An 18,984-nucleotide genomic window follows, 5' to 3' on the forward strand; every position below is an offset into this window, starting at 1 on the left:
GGGTGACTATAGCTACCTGGGGGTGACTATAGCTACCTGGTGGTGACTATAGCTACCTGGGGGTGACTATAGCTACCTGGGGGTGACTATAGCTACCTGGGGGTGACTATAGCTACCTGGTGGTGACTATAGCTACCTGGGGGTGACTATAGCTACCTGGGGGTGACTATAGCTACCTGGTGGTGACTATAGCTACCTGGGGGTGGCAGGAACACCCTTGTTAGCTACCTGGGGGTGGCAGGAACACCCTTGTTAGCTACCTGGGGGTCGCAGGAACACCCTTGTTAGCTACCTGGGGGTGGCAGGAACACCCTTGTTGCGTGCCGTCTCACTCTCCCCCATCTTATCCATCCAGGTGCCACAGTTGAAGGCGTTTCCTCCGAACACGAAGCCAGTGTCATCGTCCACGCCGGCTTCCACGTTGAAGCCTGCGTGCGCACAAACACGAGAGACACTGTCATGTCACAATGGATAATATGTTTAGTTTACTTTTAGTCAAATCAACTGTAGACTTTGTTGACTAAAATCATATATTTATTCAACTAAAACTAGAATATGACTAGAACTCAATTATTTTTTATTCACAAGAAAAATGCTGTCAAAATCAACACTGGGTGTTTATTTTCTGTTCATTTAAATCTTTATTTGGATTTGCATGCCCTTCCTCACTTTCTGTGTGTGTGTGTGTGTGTGTGTGTGCGTGCGTGCATGTGTGCCTTCATCAGTCATGTTGCGGTCTATCTCTGGCCCAGCCTTCTCCTCTCTCTTTCTGTGTGTGTGTGTGTGTGTGTGTGTGCGTGCGTGCGTGCGTGCATGCGTGCGTGCGTGCGTGCCTTCATCAGTCATGTTGCGGTCTATCTCTGGCCCAGCCTTGGCCTCTCTGAAGTGGATTCCTTGCATGTGTCTCTGCATGGCTTCCTGGATGACGTCGTACAGAGGCTGCTCCTGTAAACACACAGTTATGGATGCATTGTGAACACGTGGGGATTTAAAGCAAGACAATCATCTCACCGCTGAAATGTTATGTGAAGTCTACAGCATGCGAGACCCCTGTTACTGAACAAACACTCTATAGCAATATACACCTATATATACCTATATGCAAGGTTTTTATTGTGGATTTTATAGACATGTATGTTGCATTTAATGTAATGTGATTTGGTTGTGTTCTTATATTGCTGCTACAGCTGTAGCTAGGCCAGGTCTGTCTTGTAAAAGAGATTTCTGATACCATATTACTGGTAGAATAAAAACACATTTTAACAAGGAAATATCACAGACATATTACCTTTAACTATAATAACTAGGGTTGTCCCGATCTGTAATTTTCAAACGATCGGAAATAAAAAAGAAACTTGATCGGGACATCCCTAGTATCTATATTATATCCATTGTGATATTAGTAATTTTACATATGTGTATACAGTACATGTGTGATTTGGGATATTGTACTATTGTGATATGGCATAAGTCTTCCACAAAAATATAAATATCTGATCGGTATCGGCAGATACTCAAAATCAAATGATCGGAATCGGATCGGGAGAAAGAAAAAAAAACGTGATCGGGACATCCCTAAAAATAGCCTTGTGTTAATGAATTGCATGTTTATATCGCTTTTCCAAGTGTTCAAAGCGCTTTACAATGGTTCATTCATTCATACATTGGGAGGTGAAGCGGCGAACAGTCGACGCCAGCGTCCCCACTTCCCTCATTCACACACCAATGGTGGCAAGCTCACAACGACCAACTCATCGGAGGCAATTGGACAGGAGGAGCCGGTATTCGAACCGCCGACCCAGGGATCATTGGACGACCTGCTCTACCTCCTGAGTCCTGAGCCACAGCTTCATGACAAGCAGCAGGTCCTTCTTACCCATTGTCCGGCGGGCTGCGGTGGGGACACGTTGGTGACGTACATGCGCGACACGCGACACATCAGTATGTCCACCCCGTGAGGCACCAGGGTGCAGTAGTCCTGCACACACTGCAGCCACCACCACACGGCGTCACGGCAGTTGTAGCGCGCCCCGCTGCCCCGCCCCAGCAGGTTGGGGATCAGACCGTACCGCAGCGTACCGGCGAACGCCAGGATGATGTTCCTGTTGACCGGCATGCACACACACGCGCACGCGCACGCGCACACGCACACGCACACGCACACACACACACAGCAAATGGTGTTTAAAAAGGGTTTGACAGATTACTTACTGGTCTCATTTGTTTATTTGGAAAGGACACAACATATTTAATTTGTGAACACAGCAAGACAACTGCGTAAAGCAGAGTTGAGACTAGTTGCAGTGTAAATACATCGGAGTTGGGAAGAATGCACATTTTGCACATCTGTAGTCCAATATAAAGGCCTACTGCATCAATAAAACAAGATATATGCACAACATATGCACCCTTTAGCATTTATTTAATCTGAAGACCATTGCAGACACCACATCGGCCCTAGCCTCGACGACAATGGCTTATGCAAAGGCTAAAATGTAATTTAGATATCATGTTATGTAGACAGAGGCCACTAGGGGGCTCCTCACATCTAGAGTTCATTTAGATATCATGTTATGTAGTCAGGTCCCCATGGAAAAAACAAATAAACTTTAGAAATGCTCTGGCATTCAATGTTTGTGTTTACAAAAACCCTCAAAGCTGGACATAGGAGAGGCTTGCGCCTCTCAAAAAACACAGTCAAGGAGCACTGCTAGCATGTAAATTAACATGGTAAAATATGTCACATGACGGTGTTTCTAAAACCCAGATGGATACGGTCACCAGTTACCACAGTGGGGGCAGCCATGTTTGTCAGCCGCTGTATCAGCTTTTCAACAGTCTAACGCCGCCATAGACAGACTCAGAGTCACCAGACCTGAATCGCCATAACTAATGGGCCTGGCTAGTGATTCAGGGCTGGAGCATAATAATAATAATAAACAACAACAGACATACCTGGCCTCCAGGTGTCTTCCCGTCACCAGCATGAGGCCCCGCAGGGCGATGAAGGTGTCACGACCCCAGCAGCGGAAAATACCAGACGAGAAGTGTGGAAGACCTGGAACAGCCCCATATCATCATCATCATCATCATCATCATCATCTTTATTTAAACTCGGGAGTTCAATTGAGGGGTAGGCCCTCAGTTACAATGTAGCTGACATTACAATATAATATGAGATTCATACACACGCACACGCACACCCCCGGACAGACATGGACGGATGGACCATCCAAACCGTGGTCCATCACAAAAGACACACAGATAGACAGACAGACCTGCGGCCAGGGACACGCAGCACTGCTCCTCCTTGTCTGTGATGTCACTCAGGCGGTAGGGGACGTCCTTGAGGTGGGGGGAGAGGGGGGGCAGGGCCGGGTGACGCCCCACGCCGCACATCTGCACCGAGCCCAGCGCCAGCTGTTTGACCAGCGTGGAACCGTTCTGCACGAAGCTGTGGCACCCACCCCGGAAGGAGCCGCAAATACAGAGACCAAGGTCATTTCATTAGTCTTTTCATTTGGACTTATTTATTTATTGGTTTTCAATTTCAATTTTATTTTATTCCGTGTTTTGTTAGTTTTAGTCCTTAGTTTTAGTTTACTTTTTATTAGTTGTAGTGTTAAGGTGTTAAGGATGTGGATGTGTTGTGAACTGAGCGGTGCAACTATACTTTTATTGTTATAGTTACTCTGTGTGTGTGTGTGTGTGTGTGTGTGTGTGTGTGTGTGTGTGTGTGTGTGTGTGTGTGTGTGTGTGTGTGTGTGTGTGTGTGTGTGTGTGTGTGTGTGTGCTCAGTGTAAATGGCTAAGCTGCAGGGGTCAATAGGTCATACTCAGACAGACATACACACAAGGTCACTTAATGGTGGCGGTTGGCACCGCTCAAAAGCAGTAGTTTGAGAGCACGAACCCCCCATTGTTACCTTGGAAGTCAGTTAATGTCTACAAGCGATGCGAGGCTTTGCCAGCTGGACGTAATGGAACGATGACGTCAAAACATGAACCCACTAACTAACCTTGTCATGTGTTTGAAGACGTGGTCCAGAGCGGTGGTGTACGCCCCCAGGATGATGGCGTCAAAGTAGCACGGCACCAGGTAGCGAGGGATGTGCCTCAGGAGGCCGAACATGGCCTGGAGCCACTGGCCCACCTACAGCACAAACACCATTTAGTAACCCATTTAGGCCTGAGATCAGATTCTAAAAAGGTCTTCTAAATCCTGACAGTTTTCTGAAAAAGCTATGTTTCTATGTCAGTCGTTCTTAGATTTTTCAAAAATAGCAGACCTACAAGCTCGTAGCGCGCCACTCGGTGGCGCGCTATGAGCTTGTAGATCTTCTCTCTATAGGCCTCCTGCCTGGAAGATCCAACCTCAGCATCCTTCTACCGATATACTCACTATCCAACCTCAGCATCCTTCTACCGATATACTCACTATCCAACCTCAGCATCCTTCTACCGATATACTCACTATCCAACCTCAGCATCCTTCTACCGATATACTCACTATCCAACCTCAGCATCCTTCTACCGATATACTCACTATCCCTCCTCTGTATGTGTCCAAACCATCTCAGTCTGGCCTCTCTGGCTTTATCTCCAGAATATCTGACATCCGCTGTCCCTCAAGGTTCAAGGTTCAAGGTTGTACTTTATTGTTACATCTTGTGTACAGGTACATAAGAGTAAAACTTATTTTTGTTTTGGCTTCCTTACAGACAATGCAGCAGACAACGCAGCAGCATATATAGCATAACATTTAAAAACAACAATACCACAGCAAGCACAGCAAACAAGAATAAGAATGCAAGAAAGAGCAATCAAAGTGTAAAAAATAATAGTAACATAAATTATGTACATGTGCATGTTTTCCCTGTAGTCAGTTCACAGTAGGTTATGTTCCATACAACACAATGTAGTTGATGATGTACTCTGATGTACTCGTTCCTGATCCTATCCACCCTTGTTACTCCCTCAACATTTTAGTCTCTGCTCTGCTTCCTGTTTTTCCTCAGTGCGACTGTCTCTAAGCCATACAACATACTGTAGCTGTCTGTCTGTCTCTAAACCATACAACATAGCTGTCTGTCTGTCTCTAAACCATACAACATAGCTGTCTGTCTGTCTGTCTCTAAACCATACAACATAGCTGTCTGTCTGTCTTTGAGTCTAAATCATACAACACAGCTGTCTGTCTGTCTCTAAACCATACAACATAGCTGTCTGTCTGTCTCTGAGTCTAAATCATACAACATAGCTGTCTGTCTGTCTCTAAACCATACAATATAGCTGGTCTCACAACTGTCTTGTACACCTTCCCTTTCATTCTTGCTGATACTTTCCTATCACACTCTTTTCTCCACCCAATCCCACCTGCTTGCACTCGTTTCTTCACCTCTTTTCCACTCTCCATTGCTCTGAAATGTTGACCCTAAGTACTTAAAGTCCTCCACCCTCTTCACGTTTACTCCCTGTAACCTCACTGTTCCACATGGGTTCCTCTCATTCACACACATGTATTCTGTCTTGCTGCGGCTAACCTTCATTCCTCTCCTAGCAAAAGTAAAATAATACTTGTAATATATAGTGTCTGTAACGTAAACTCTTGATACCAGGTCATGTAATGTAATATTGTTACTTTTTAAAGGAGTACTAGGTAAGAGAGGTGTCACTATTCCTGAATAACTTGCCAAATACCGGTACTCCGGTCTAGAGGGGTGGGTGCGCACGGAGCAAGCGCTGGAGAATATTGATTGACTGATGTCTCACCTCTCCCAGAGCCCCTCCCTTTGCGACTAGTCGGTTGACCATGAAGTCGATCAGCCAGTCTCCCTGTCTCAGGTTGTCACAGAACGGGTGGCCCAGGTCGTTCTTGGGTCGAACATCAGCCATCACCGAAATGACACCTTGGTGACAGGAAAGTGGGAACAGCAGCATTATGGTTAAAACAGTCAATTTAATTAACCTTAAGACCTAAGAAGGCCATTTCTACACGTCTTCCAAATCCTGAGATCCTGAGACCAGATAGTGGCCTTGTGGTTACAGTGTCCGCCCTGGGAGGTCGGGCTTCGACACTCCGGCTGGGTCATACCAAAGACTGTAAAAAAGGGACCCAACCCAAAGCCTCCCTGCTTGGCACTCAGCATCAATGGGTTGGATTGGGAGGTCAAATCAACTAATCAAATGATTCCCGAGCGTGGCACGGCTGCAGCTCACCGCTCCTTGGCTGCGGCTCACCACTCCAAGAGATGGGTCAATTGCGGAGAACAAATGTCACTATATCAGCTGTACTATTGGTCAGATGCAGTGAGTTTGTTTTGTACCTTGCAGGCCTCCGTACTTGAGCGGCTGCCATGACGGTATGTCGTAACATCCTCCTCCGTCCTCCTGTTCTTCAGCGTCACAGCGATACAGCAACATGTTCATGTCCGCTAGAGACAGCTTGGACATGATGCTGGGCAGGAGGAGAGAGAGAGAGAGAGAGAGTATACAGAGATGCTGCAGCTGTACAATGTAGCGTTTCTCTCGCACCCTACGGCGCGCCATCTTGTTCGCCGTGCACACCCCCAACCATTCAATCTGTTCCTTTCAATCGCATATATCTCCAATTCCTTTTGTCCCACATGACATTTCTGGTCAAAACAAGGTTTATTCCACGGCCCATAGCCGACGCTGTGATCCCCGTGATCATGGTTTCTCTGTCCTCATCACAAGACCGGAAGTGATATGCGACAACACACACACACACTAGTTGTGAATTCATTAATTAATCCTGGTGAGTAGTGGGTAAAGTACTTACGTTTCCAGTGGCGTGGACAGGATGGCGGGGACATTGTTGTCGGCCAGGCTTCCTGCTCTGTAGTGGGGACTGAACTGGATCAGGTGACGTCTCAGTGTCCCCACCAGCTCCTGAGAGCGAGGGTCCAAACTCACCCTGCATGACAAGGACATAAGGGACCACCCTGCATTAGACACCACATCAGGCCAGACTGTTGACTCTCGCAATTTTAAAATGCTTCCGTCCTACAGTCTGGAGCACGGAAGCTCTTTACTACAGGACTCACCAGAATAGGGAATGGGTGGGAGGGGGGGGGCTCACCTGAAGACGATGACACTGCCTGGAGTGAGACGCTGGAACACGATCTCCTGGACAAACTCACTGCAGCCCTGAGACGTGACGTCAGCACGCTTCACCATTTTACTGTCCTTCAGCTGTAAACACAATGACATCACAATGACATCACAGCCCTGAGACGTGACGTCAGCACGCTTCACCATGTTACTGTCCTTCAGCTGTAAACACAATGACATCACAACCTCGAGAGGTGATGTCAATTCTCTAATTGTTTGTGTAGACTTCTTGTAAATTAAGTAATGCAAATGTTTAACAAAAAATTAACTCTTGAGAGCTTAAAATGAAACCAAATGGACCCGTAAGGGTCCATCACGTGATGCTGCTGATGAATGAGTTTGTAGATTAATATTTGGCCAAAGTAACGATTTGCACGCTGTACGTGTGTACGAGCACGCGCGTGCGCAGGGCCCCTCTGATAAGAAATCCCACGGCTGATAAACCCTATCTACGCCACAGCTGCAGCTCATGGGACAAACAGACAATTCCGTGCTCAAACGGACAGATCTATACAGACAAAGCTGTGTCTTGGAGTGTCCAGCGCCACTCAAAAAAACAATGCGTGTGGCTACAACGCAATAGCACATGTCAAATAATGCAACACGTTGTGAGCTTGCAGATCAGCTATTTTTGAAACAGGCAAAATATGTTATGTAATGTAATAATAATTTCATCTAATCTATCCGTGCGGCGTGCATGTGTGTGTGTGTGTGTGTGTGTGTGTGTGTGTGTGTGTGTGTGTGTGTGTGTGCGTGTGCGTGTGTGCATGTGCGACTGTGTGTGTGTGTGTGTGTGTGTGTACCTGGAGGTGTTCAGCGATCTCCACAGTGTATTGAGGCAGGCCGTTGATGTTCTTCTCATCCTTCGCGTAGGGATCAACTCTCCGCTCCACCATACGAGCTTCCAACACCACCTCCTCTATCTTACCTGGGAACACCAACACACACATTATATTTAACACTGGTTGAAGTCGGGCCAGAGGTGCGAACACTAATATGTTAAGCACATTTTCAAATAGTTATGCAATTTGGGAATGTTATGTACTTTGTACTTTAGATTAGAGTTTCATGCATGTATTTTTTGTATTAAACTATTGTTTTTAGTATAGATAGATAATTGTATGGAAAGGCCTAACCAGGGACTGGGGTCGCAAATTAGCATCGGCTATAAACCGGTGTGCGTGCGTGTGCGCCTGCATGTGTGTGTGTGTGTCTGTGTGCGTGTATTACCTGGTATAAACATAGGGGGCACGCTGTCTCTGTACGTGTGTGTTTTGGGGTCTTTGAAGGCGGTGCGACACACGGCCACCACAGACTGGTGGCTGCTGGGACAGTGTCTGGTGACAGCCACGATGTCCTCGTCAACCTGGTCCACATACACCTGGGAGAGACGCACGCACCACACGCCCACACACACACACCCACACACACGCACACGCACACACGCACACACACGCACACACACTTTTAGGACGGCGGGCGTGTCATTGGCCACTTCATCCTGTGGGATCCAATGGCCGGTTTACAGGTATAATCCCCCAAATCTGGTCGTTGGTCGGCCCCACATGGCCTCCTCCTAGTGCGACATTGCATCCCGATATTTTGGGTATTGGGAATTTGGCTTAACCCATTTTGGGCGGAAACCCCTTTTGCTGTTAGCATTACGTTATGCTTTAGCTATTGAAAAATAGCAGATCTACAAGCTCATAGCGTGCCACTGAGTGGCACGCTACAAGCTCATAGGTCTGCTATTTTTGAATCTGATCTGAGGTCAAAATGTCTTAAGGGACATGGCCAGCCACCCTCAACCTGGGTAGTTCTTCCACCACTGTGTCTCTCTCACCTGTGTGAAGCTGTTGACAGCCAGCTCCTGGTGCAGCTTGTTGAGGGCACGTTTAGCAGCGATGATGCCCGTCTGAAGGCTCACCTCTCCTGGGCTGCAGGGCTTGGCCTCCGGGTTCCAACACGGGTACATACGCTCCTCACTCACTACCGAGATCTGAGAGAGAGAGAGAGATTTTTGAGATTTTCAAGACTTCTTTATTCAATCTTTTTCCAGTACATGATAAACATGACAGTCAGATGATTATAGCCACATGGTGCCTATAAAATATTAGAGATTTAAAAACACAGAAGTGAAGATCTGAGAGAGAGAGAGAGAGAGAGAGATTAAAAAAGATCTTCTAGTAAGAGCTTAACATTGTTGTCTGTTATTTTCTTGTGTTACCTGATGAGGCACCAGCTCGTCGTATCCTCTAGTGCTGCCTGTGGCGCAGCAGGCCATAGAGACGATAGCAGAGCTGGGCAGAGAGTCGAACACGGAGCGAATCTGCAACAATGTCACAGCGACACAATGTTATTAGACCGGTGGTCCTCAAACCGTTTTCACATCAGGGACCCCCAAATTAATTTGTATTTGGCCACGGGCCCTCCCATCTGAGAATATTTTGTATATATTTGCATATAAATAAGTATAGAAAATGGTTGTAAGGGAGGGGACAGTTGCAGCTACCTGTATGAGACCTTGGTTGTCATGGTGACAGAGGGCGGAGCTACCTGTATGAGACACTAGTTGTCATGGTGACAGAGGGAGGAGCTACCTGTATGAGACACTAGTTGTTATGGTGACAGAGGGAGGAGCTACCTGTATGAGACACTAGTTGTCATGGTGACAGAGGGAGGAGCTACCTGTATGGGACAATGGTTGTCATGGTGATAGAGGGAGGAGCTACCTGTGTGAGACACTAGTTGTCATGGTGACAGAGGGAGGAGCTACCTGTGTGAGACACTAGTTGTCATGGTGACAGAGGGAGGGGACAGTTGCAGCTACCTGTATGGGACACTGGTTGTCATGGTGACAGAGGAAGGAGCTACCTGTATGGGACACTGGTTGTCATGGGTGACGTCCAGGAACATGGCGTGGGCGATGGAGGGGACCAGCGGCCGCAGGCTGGGCTGGACGAACGATCCCACCGGCTCACCTCCAAACCGATACACCAACCTGCCCTCCTCATGGCTGTCCCCTGCACTCATAGCCTCTGGGACACACGGACGGACGGAAAGACACAGACAGACAGACAGACAAGTCTTGAACACTGAATTCACACCGGCACACTGCCGCTCTGTTTGATCACAGAATGGGCTAGACTCGTTGGCAGCTTGTAGATCTGCTATTTCCTAATGAAGAATAAAATAGAGCTTAAATGGTTACTGTATATGCTTTGTAATAGCAATCTAATTCTCTGAAGTAACTTGTGACTAAAACGGTCAAATAAATTTGCTTAATACAATCAGATAGATCGTTTTTCAGTCAGTAGGCGTTCCCACATAACTTCCGGGTATGATGATGATCTCACGTGCATACCCTCTATTGTGGCAGAGAAAAATAGTCCAATGTACTTGCAGTACAGTACTTTAGCAGACCTACTTCGATACTGTCTGTGCCCTTACCTCTGATGAGTGAGGTTATGGCCAGTCTGGTGACAAACACATTGTCCAGCTCCTCGCTGCCCGTGAACAGCTCAGCAACCACATACAGGTCAGGCCTGACTGCACGAGCCTGCTCCAGCATGTACTGCATGTACACACACACACACACACACCATGCAGCAATGGAGGGCAGTGAAAACACACACAGCCAGGGCGGAGAGGAGGAGAGGCGGAGAGGCGGAGAGGAGGAGAGGAGGAGAGGCAGAGAGAACAGCACAAGATGCAGGGAGACATGCAAAGTGAGAGAGAGAGAGAGAGAGAGAGAGAGAGAGAGAGAGAGAGAGAGAGTGGTAGTTGAAATGAAAGTAGATGATTTGTCAGAAATAAGTGAAAGTTTGGTGAGAGTTAATTCATAAGAGAAATGGGTAAACAAGAAGGGGGAAAGACAGAGAGAAGAGATATTCAGTGTCATACACATTCTCCAACGGATGCATAACGGCGGGGCTCCACCGGGCGCGTTGCGTCTCCGTCGCGTGCGTCACAAAACGAACCGGGGCAATTTTAATGCTGTCACGCAACGCAATGCAACGCAACGCAACGCAACGCAACGCAGTGGAGCCACCCTTCATTGATTAAAAAGGGAACATTCCCTGACGGTGACGGAGACGCAACGCTGGCGCCCCCGGTGGAGCCCCGGTGTAATATGGGATAAACCACATGAACCCTAATAACCCTATTCCAGAGTGGTCACCAAAATAGCTTCGATCTGCCTCACAGAAGAGATTTGGTGTAGAGAGGGAACAAGGAGGGAACCTGGTGCAGCTCAACTAAATGTAAGTGGTCAAGTACAATATAGTTGAATAACTAGCTTGGTTAGTTACTTAGATAGGCCTACTACCTAGTTACTTGTATGCTAACTTAGTTACTTGTTTACTTACTGCTTAGTATAATTAGTTACTAGTTGTACTTAGTTACTGCTTAGTTACTCAGTTACCAGGTGTACTTAGTTACTAGTTGTACATAGTCAGTAGTAGTACTTGATAATAGTTGTACTTAGTTACTGCTTAGTTACTCAGTTACTAGTTATACGTAGATACTACTGTAGTTACTAGCTGACGCTGTAGGCTACTACTTGTGGTTAATCCCATGGGTACAAAGCTGCACACATTAAACCATTTTGGGCTGGAACCCCTTTTGGTGTTAGCATTATGTCATGCTTTAGCTATTGAAAAATAGCAGATCTACAAGCTTGTAGGTCTGCTATTTTTGAAAAATCGAAGAACGACTGACATAGGAACATAGCTTTTTCAGAAAACTGTCAGGATGTAGAAGACATTTTTAGATCAGATCTCAGGTCAAAATGGGTTAAACGATGTTGAGAGTTGCATATCGTCTTAATGCATCGTGCATCGTCCCACAAAGCCACACAGCGTGCCACGTCATCGCCAGCACCACGTCATTACAGAATGGCTTGCTCGGGCGTTACCTCGCACTAGACTGGTGATGCCCAGGCGGTTTACGAAAACATTGTCAACGAGCTCACTACCCGTGAACAGCTCCGCGATCACGTACAGGTTGGGCCTGACCACCCTGGCTGCCGCTAGCATTGCCTTCACACGCGCACACACACACACACACACACACACACACACACACACACACACACACACACAGAAAGTTTCTGAACGATGGAATCATAATTGCATAGATAAATCCTGTGTTCATTGAAAGTACCACGATGTAACTTGTCTTAGTGAATACAATGTGATTTTGACCAATCCGTATGTTAATACAATCTAACTTTATTTAGTCTCCCTGCTCTTCTATTGAGACCTTTAGGGCAGATTCACACTATGGCTGTGAATGGTAGATCTTTCAGCCCTACCGACCATTCATTTCCAAAACAACAAAATATCGCCCGGTTTTTAACCCAGTCTTATTTTCTTTTTTTTACAAATCAAAGCTCCTGATTGGCTGCTGACTGACGGTATAGCGTACCTCGGCCACGTGCAGAGGGGTGGAGTGACAGTTGTCCAGTCGGACGCCTGCAAAGTGCCTGGCGGTGATCTCCGTGTATTTCTTCATGTGGGCCCACAGGTAGGGGCAGTCCTCTGGCTTGTCGCCGTAGCGCAGCTTCACGCTGTCGCCCCAGCATATCAACTCTCTACGGAGATACACATGAGACCCTGTTAGGAGAGGAGAGGAGTTCATCCATTAAGAATACATTCTACAGATGTCTTCTAAATCACGACAGTATGTTTCTATATCAGTGGTTCTCAAACTGTTTCATGTCAAGCACTCCCTGAATTATATATAATTGGCCGCCGACCCCCATCTGAAAATATGTTGTTCCAGGGATTCCCCAGAAGCGTTATTAACGTTTGCTGTGAAAGAATATATATTCAAAGATTTGTGCCACATTTTCACAATAAAGAAAAATAGCAGATCTACAAGCTCGTAGTGCGGCACTCGGTGCTTGTAGATTTCAACAGCTAAAGTTTAAAATAATGGTTCAAATTAAAAGCTAAGCGACACAGATGCATTCCAGATCTAAATGGGTTAATTAGCCATTTTTTACTCAGTTGCAATGACAAAAATGTTGATTACTGGCACCACCTACTGGTGTGTTTATGCTCCTTCAATATCAATGAAGACAACCATATCCACACAGTAAATTAATCCTACATTCAATGAAGGAATTATCTAACCAAATGGACCAAGGATGCACTATGCACTATGCAATATGTAAATTATGCGGTGATAGCAATAATAATTGGTTTATTTAGTTTTTTGTGCCAGGAAGAATATAACGCAATAAAGGCCATTGCAAAATTTATGTGACAACAATAGATAATTATGTGTGTGCGTGCGTGCGTGTGCATGCACATCCTGTGGGGTCACCTGGTTCGGCGAAGTTTCGGAGCGGGTCGTCTCCCATCACCCAGCCGTTGTGGGCCAGGAAGTGACACGCCTGATCGGCCTGGCCAATCAGAAGCATTTCCTGGTCAAAGGTCATCTCATCGAAGGGGAAGGTGAAATACCTGCAGGGACAATACATCATCATTCATTGCTATAGAGTGTAACGTTTTGCAACTTTTTAACACCCCGATCGCCCAGGACGAAGTTGAACATCTTTTAATTAGTAACACCCAGCGCCCAGGACGAAGATTGATAAAAAAGACGGAGGTTATTGATATCAAATCCGATCGCATCGCTCCACAGCCTGGGAGTGCCTGTTGCGAAACACTCGATGTTGCGCAACCGTGGGACGTCAACGAAAATGTTCCCCCCCTGTTTAGCCAACAAGACCGAAAATCTTAAAACGTTAATAACTCTTGATCTAAATCATAACGTCTAATTCTAAGCAAAGATCATGTATTTTAGTCGAGCGTGCGACATGTACCTTGTGACTAGAGGGTCCTCCCTGGTGACAGCTCCTAGCTTAGGCCCGTGCTCTGCAGTGCGCTCATAAACTATAGTTCCCACAATGCAACTGATGGCCTGAGATGGGGGGGGGGGGAGGTTGGGACATTCACTCATTCAGAAACATATTACTGTTGGTTTATTGAGCATTGAACGGTTTAAAATGCTACGGTTTATAAAGCACTAGCCTTGTGTAGACAACTATTCCAGAATATCCGAATGCTATATATCAGGGGTGCCCAAAAGTTAGATCGTGATCTACCAGTAGATCACAAAGGCTGTGCAGGTAGATCACATGACATGGCCCAAAAACATGATAAAAAAGGCATATGCCACACAAATTAAGTGTGGCATATGATGATTGACAACAAATAGGGCCTGTCAGCTCAAATCGACAATGCAATACTTTGTTTTCAAGAGTGTTGAACACAAACGTCAGTAGCATAAGCATTACATAAGTTCCATTCCGTGTGTTTCTCTTATATGTAACACCAGCACCTTCAGGTATAATATTCTATCCGGTAGGTAGATCTTGTTGAGCTGTTGAGCTGTTGAGCTTTCATTTTGAAAGTAGCTCTCAAGTAAAAAAGTGTGGGCACCCCTGCTATATATAGTCTGGAACAACACATCCCGAAAACTGAGAAACAATTTAGAAACCAGGAATTTAGTAGACACGCTTAATACATTTAGAAATAGTCATCAAGAGTCATAAGCAAGCAAAGACCCTAACATCCGTCTAACAGTAGAATATCTGTAAAATGAAACCATGAGTATACACAATAGAGTGCTATGTCTACATAAAATGCCATCTACTGTAAATTACATAAGTTTAGGCTTTGCATATGCCTGTAAGGTCGTCGAGGCTAGGGCAAGTGCTACAGGCTAAGATGGAGTCTGATGTTGAAATGTGATGTACAAATAAACTTGTCAATGCTTCATAAAATGAAAACTTTGAATAATAGTAAGCACAGCACACAGTCACACACACCTTTTCAGCGTGGTAGTTCATCTCTCTGTGGCGATCTGCGTTCAACTCTTCCAGTGTCTTCTTGAACCGATTGCAGCACTCCTGCATGTCTGATGGCCTGTTGCTGTTATCACACACACACACACACACACACACACACACACACACACACACACACACACACACACACACACACACACACACACACACAGGCAGTGAATGCTGGACCCTGAAGCCAACTCTGCAGAAGGCTCTAGCCGGGTGCTATACCAGAATGTTACGTGTAGTGCTCAACATCAGCAAGAGTACACATCTGTATCTGAATCTGTATGCCGGAATATTCAGGGTGAGCGACAAAATAGCAGCCAGGAGAATGAGACTCGCAGGACACTGCCAAAGACACCAAGAGCTGCCAGCCAGCAAACTGGTGCTGTGGGAACCAACACATGGGCACCGGTCACGAGGACGTCCCATACTAACATACTGTATGTCTGTGGATGTACTCAAGAAAGATGCGGGAGCTGGCCGGATGTATGGAGAACCGGGATGACTGGAGATGACGATGGAAGGCTCGTCTGAGGACGACCTAGAGTAACCACCTAAACCTACTTTCAAAACATAGTAAACTTGACCCAAGTTGTCTTTGTACTAATTAGCCGGGCGAGTTTCAGATAGTTGTTGGCAACCCTAATTGTACTACATCACTGAACTACAAATTGCCCGATGGAACTACAACTACAGTAGAGAGAGAGGGTTCACCTGTGTGGCGTGAACATTTCCAGGGCAGAGGTTATGTCCACAGTGTTTCCAAAACGACGGTAGTGAGGGTCCTGGATAACCTTCAGCAGTGGCGCCCCCTCATGACGAGGAGGACTGGACCTCGCAGTCGGTGAGCCTGGACAGGAACGCGGACAAGGACGCACACACACACACACACACACACACACACACACACACACACACACGCTTAAATCCTTTATCATTAGGTCATATGGTTTCTGTGTGTGTGTGTGCATGCATGCGTTTCTGTGTGTGTGTGTGTGTGTGTGTGTGTGTGTGTGTGTGTGTACCTGCTTGCAGCATCTTTCTGAAGAGGTCCAAAGCTTTCTCTACTTTCACCTGAAAGAACTCCCACAACTTGAGCTTAGGGTACACCTCCTCCAACAATACCCCCCGCAGAGCCTGGAGAGAGAGAGAGAGAGAGAGAGAGAGAGAGAGAGAGAGAGAGAGAGAGAGATACAACACTGACTGAATCACTGATGGAAACATGAAGTCATCAGTAGACTATTTGAGATTAATTGCATTTGATTTGAGCAATGTAATTTTTGCACCAGCAATTCAGCACTGTATTGTTTGTTAATGGTGTCAAAAATGTACACATTTTAGTGTATTGTACCTCTCAAAGCCTTCGGCCTAAGAGTTCAACACTTTAAATCTCTACAGATTTGGATAGTGGTTTGGTGATTTGGATTATTATTTGATTAATAATAATAATAATAAAACTTTATTTGTATAGCACCTTTCATGACATGAAATGCAGCTCAAAGTGCTTTACAGAACAATGGAGAATAAAAGAAAAGGAAGGCAACGACAAAAAACAAGCAGTAATGCAATACAGTGAGGACATGAATAACAAAAAATACAAAATAAAAGATCAATTAAAAGCAATGTTGTAGAAGTGGGTCTTGAGCTGAGCTTTAAAAATGCCTGACGAAGGTACAGTGGGAGCTTGTTCCATGTCGACGGCCCGTAGCAGCAAAAAGCTGCTTCCCCGTATTTTTTAGTTGCCATTTTTTTAGGCAAAGCGAGCAGGCCAGCAGTGGAAGACCTTAGGGGGCGGTTTGGGACATATTTAGGCAGGCAGTCATGTAGGTAGGAAGGTGCGAGACCATTGAGAGCTTTATAGACAAGTAACAGAATTTTAAAATCAATCCTAAAAACAACCGGAAGCCAGTGCAGTGATGCCAAAACTGAAGTAATATGTTCTCTCATCTTAGTTCTAGTTAAAACTCTGGCTGCTGCATTTTGGACAAGTTGTAATCTGTCAGTTGTTTTCTTAGGCAGTCCTGAAAAAAGTGCATTGCAGTAATCAAGCCGAGAAAAAACAAAGGCGTGGATTAGCGTTTTTGCATCGTCCAAGGACAAATAGGCTCTGATTCGTGCAATATTTCTAAGGTGAAAAAAGGCAATCTTGGTAACATGATTAATGTGTGAATTAAAATTCAATTCAGAATCAATAATAACCCCCAGGTTCTTTACTGTACTGCTACTTTCTACAGTCAGGTTGCCAAGTCTGCTTATTATTGATTCTTTCTGTTCACTAGAACCGATTATGAGAACTTCTGTCTTATCCTCATTTAGCTTGAGAAAGTTCTCACTCATCCAACATTTGATGCTAGACAGACAGGTCAAACATCATGTCTCATTGACATAAGTGTTTGTAGAGAAAATTAAATGATCACAGATTGGATATCAAAGTGATCCCAAAGCATGTTTTGTTTGGATTTTGAACGACCCAAAATCCAAATCTAATCCACTCGGACAGGGATACAAAGTCTTGAGCCCAGATGACCACAGATTGCCATCTACTGGATGATACAGTAGGTCTGGTGGCATCTAAATTCAACATGATACAGTAGGTCTGGTGACATCTAAATTCAACAGAGCCTGAGAAGTGGTGAGACTCATACAACTGAAAATACAGGTACACGTTATCACAATGTAGAGCTATTTAACATTTGTTTTAATCCATTCAGGACGGTAACCCCTTTTGGTGTTTTAAGCAAGTTTATACTTTAGCTATTGAAAAATAGCGGATCTACAGGCCACAAGCTTGTAGATCTGCTATTTTAGAAAAATCGTGAAAATGTGTGCAAATCTTTTAATGAATATTCTTTCACGTGAACATTCTTAACTCATATCTTTGCTTCTGTAAGGTCCCTGGAACCAAATATTTTTGATGGGGGTCGGCGGCCAAATATAAGACAATAGAAATAGAACACTTAGAATTTAGAAGACATTTCGTAGAAACTGACCTCAGTCCTAAATAGATTACCACAGAGTCATGTGCAAGGTCACTAGGTAGACTCACGTTGATGTGTTGTTCAGTGTGGATGAGCGCCGGCACGCCCCGGTCTTCATATTTGCCCTCGGCCACCTGGCAGCTGAGATGCCACAGGGCTCTGTCCAGTACCCACGCTGGTTTCAGATGGGGAGAGTTCACCAGGTTGTACCCACACTCCGGATGCAGACGAATCCACTTGCTGTTGGCCGCTGGGAGGACACCGCAGAAAGATATAGACGTTTGTTCATCCCATTCATCCCAGAATAATATAATCAACAACAAACGGTGACATTTGTAGCATTAATGGCGCCCCTATGCTTTTGAGTCCGTGTTGTTTAGGACCCTCGATGTGTGATTAACAATTTGGGCAGATCGGATGAGTTTTGGATAAAATGGAAATTCTTTTAATTCAGTTTCACCTTCAGCCAGCTGATGACTGCTCAGATGGTCATGATCAGCGCTCGGGGGAAGCAGTTAGGGGTTAAGTATCTTGGTCAGGGTCACTTCAACATGTAGACCGGGTCCGGGAGGCGACCAGGTGACCTTCTGATTACCAAACCAACCTCTCTACCCACTCAGAGATATTTGCACAAATATATTAGTGCTAAGGGGCACTAACTGCAACTCTGTTTCTTCTATACGTAATGTTATATTCTTCAGAAGGTGGGTTACCATCATTCATTCATAGCATCATATTGAGCATAGCTATGATTTTCCTCTTGCCATTTTCAAATGAAAATGTAGTCGGGTAAAAAGGGTACTTGAGGCCAAACACTGCAGAAACACTGCATTGTGTAACGGAGCTATTCACTTTAGACGTGTGAGAAAACATGCACAGAGTAGATTATCATGTGAAAGTGTACAGACACACACACACACACACACACACACACACACACACACACACACACACACACACACACACACACCAGTAGGGGGTTCTCCTCTAAGTGCCTGTGTGCAGATTG

The 18,984-nt window shown here is 45.5% G+C and overlaps 1 protein-coding gene across 2 annotated transcripts in view; it reads right to left on the reverse strand.

Moving 5' to 3' along the window:
• The window catches only part of LOC310867724 (glycogen debranching enzyme-like), a 38,137-nt gene that overhangs the window by 7,888 nt on the left and 11,265 nt on the right, over positions 1 to 18,984 (reverse strand). Inside the window, exons 5-27 of one of the 2 annotated variants that reach the window (XM_083777838.1) lie at positions 18,044 to 18,225; positions 16,023 to 16,134; positions 15,712 to 15,847; positions 14,974 to 15,076; positions 13,966 to 14,063; positions 13,464 to 13,603; positions 12,561 to 12,748; positions 10,584 to 10,707; positions 10,008 to 10,171; positions 9,361 to 9,462; positions 8,977 to 9,132; positions 8,364 to 8,514; positions 7,937 to 8,061; positions 7,102 to 7,214; positions 6,802 to 6,936; positions 6,326 to 6,456; positions 5,772 to 5,908; positions 4,019 to 4,152; positions 3,279 to 3,454; positions 2,956 to 3,058; positions 1,877 to 2,102; positions 834 to 945; positions 293 to 428 (exon numbers count right to left, since the gene is read on the reverse strand). In XM_083777838.1, coding sequence (XP_083633964.1) covers positions 293 to 428; positions 834 to 945; positions 1,877 to 2,102; positions 2,956 to 3,058; positions 3,279 to 3,454; positions 4,019 to 4,152; positions 5,772 to 5,908; positions 6,326 to 6,456; positions 6,802 to 6,936; positions 7,102 to 7,214; positions 7,937 to 8,061; positions 8,364 to 8,514; positions 8,977 to 9,132; positions 9,361 to 9,462; positions 10,008 to 10,171; positions 10,584 to 10,707; positions 12,561 to 12,748; positions 13,464 to 13,603; positions 13,966 to 14,063; positions 14,974 to 15,076; positions 15,712 to 15,847; positions 16,023 to 16,134; positions 18,044 to 18,225 — 3,184 coding nt within the window. Of the gene's footprint in view, positions 1 to 292; positions 429 to 833; positions 946 to 1,876; positions 2,103 to 2,955; positions 3,059 to 3,278; positions 3,455 to 4,018; positions 4,153 to 5,771; positions 5,909 to 6,325; positions 6,457 to 6,801; positions 6,937 to 7,101; positions 7,215 to 7,936; positions 8,062 to 8,363; positions 8,515 to 8,976; positions 9,133 to 9,360; positions 9,463 to 10,007; positions 10,172 to 10,583; positions 10,708 to 12,048; positions 12,173 to 12,560; positions 12,749 to 13,463; positions 13,604 to 13,965; positions 14,064 to 14,973; positions 15,077 to 15,711; positions 15,848 to 16,022; positions 16,135 to 18,043; positions 18,226 to 18,984 lie in introns of both variants that reach the window. The other variant, XM_083777839.1, reaches the window with a different exon arrangement.

This window comes from Protomyctophum parallelum (genome assembly GCF_964188405.1).
Source record: "Protomyctophum parallelum genome assembly, chromosome: 12".
Lineage (NCBI taxonomy): Eukaryota > Metazoa > Chordata > Actinopteri > Myctophiformes > Myctophidae > Protomyctophum > Protomyctophum parallelum.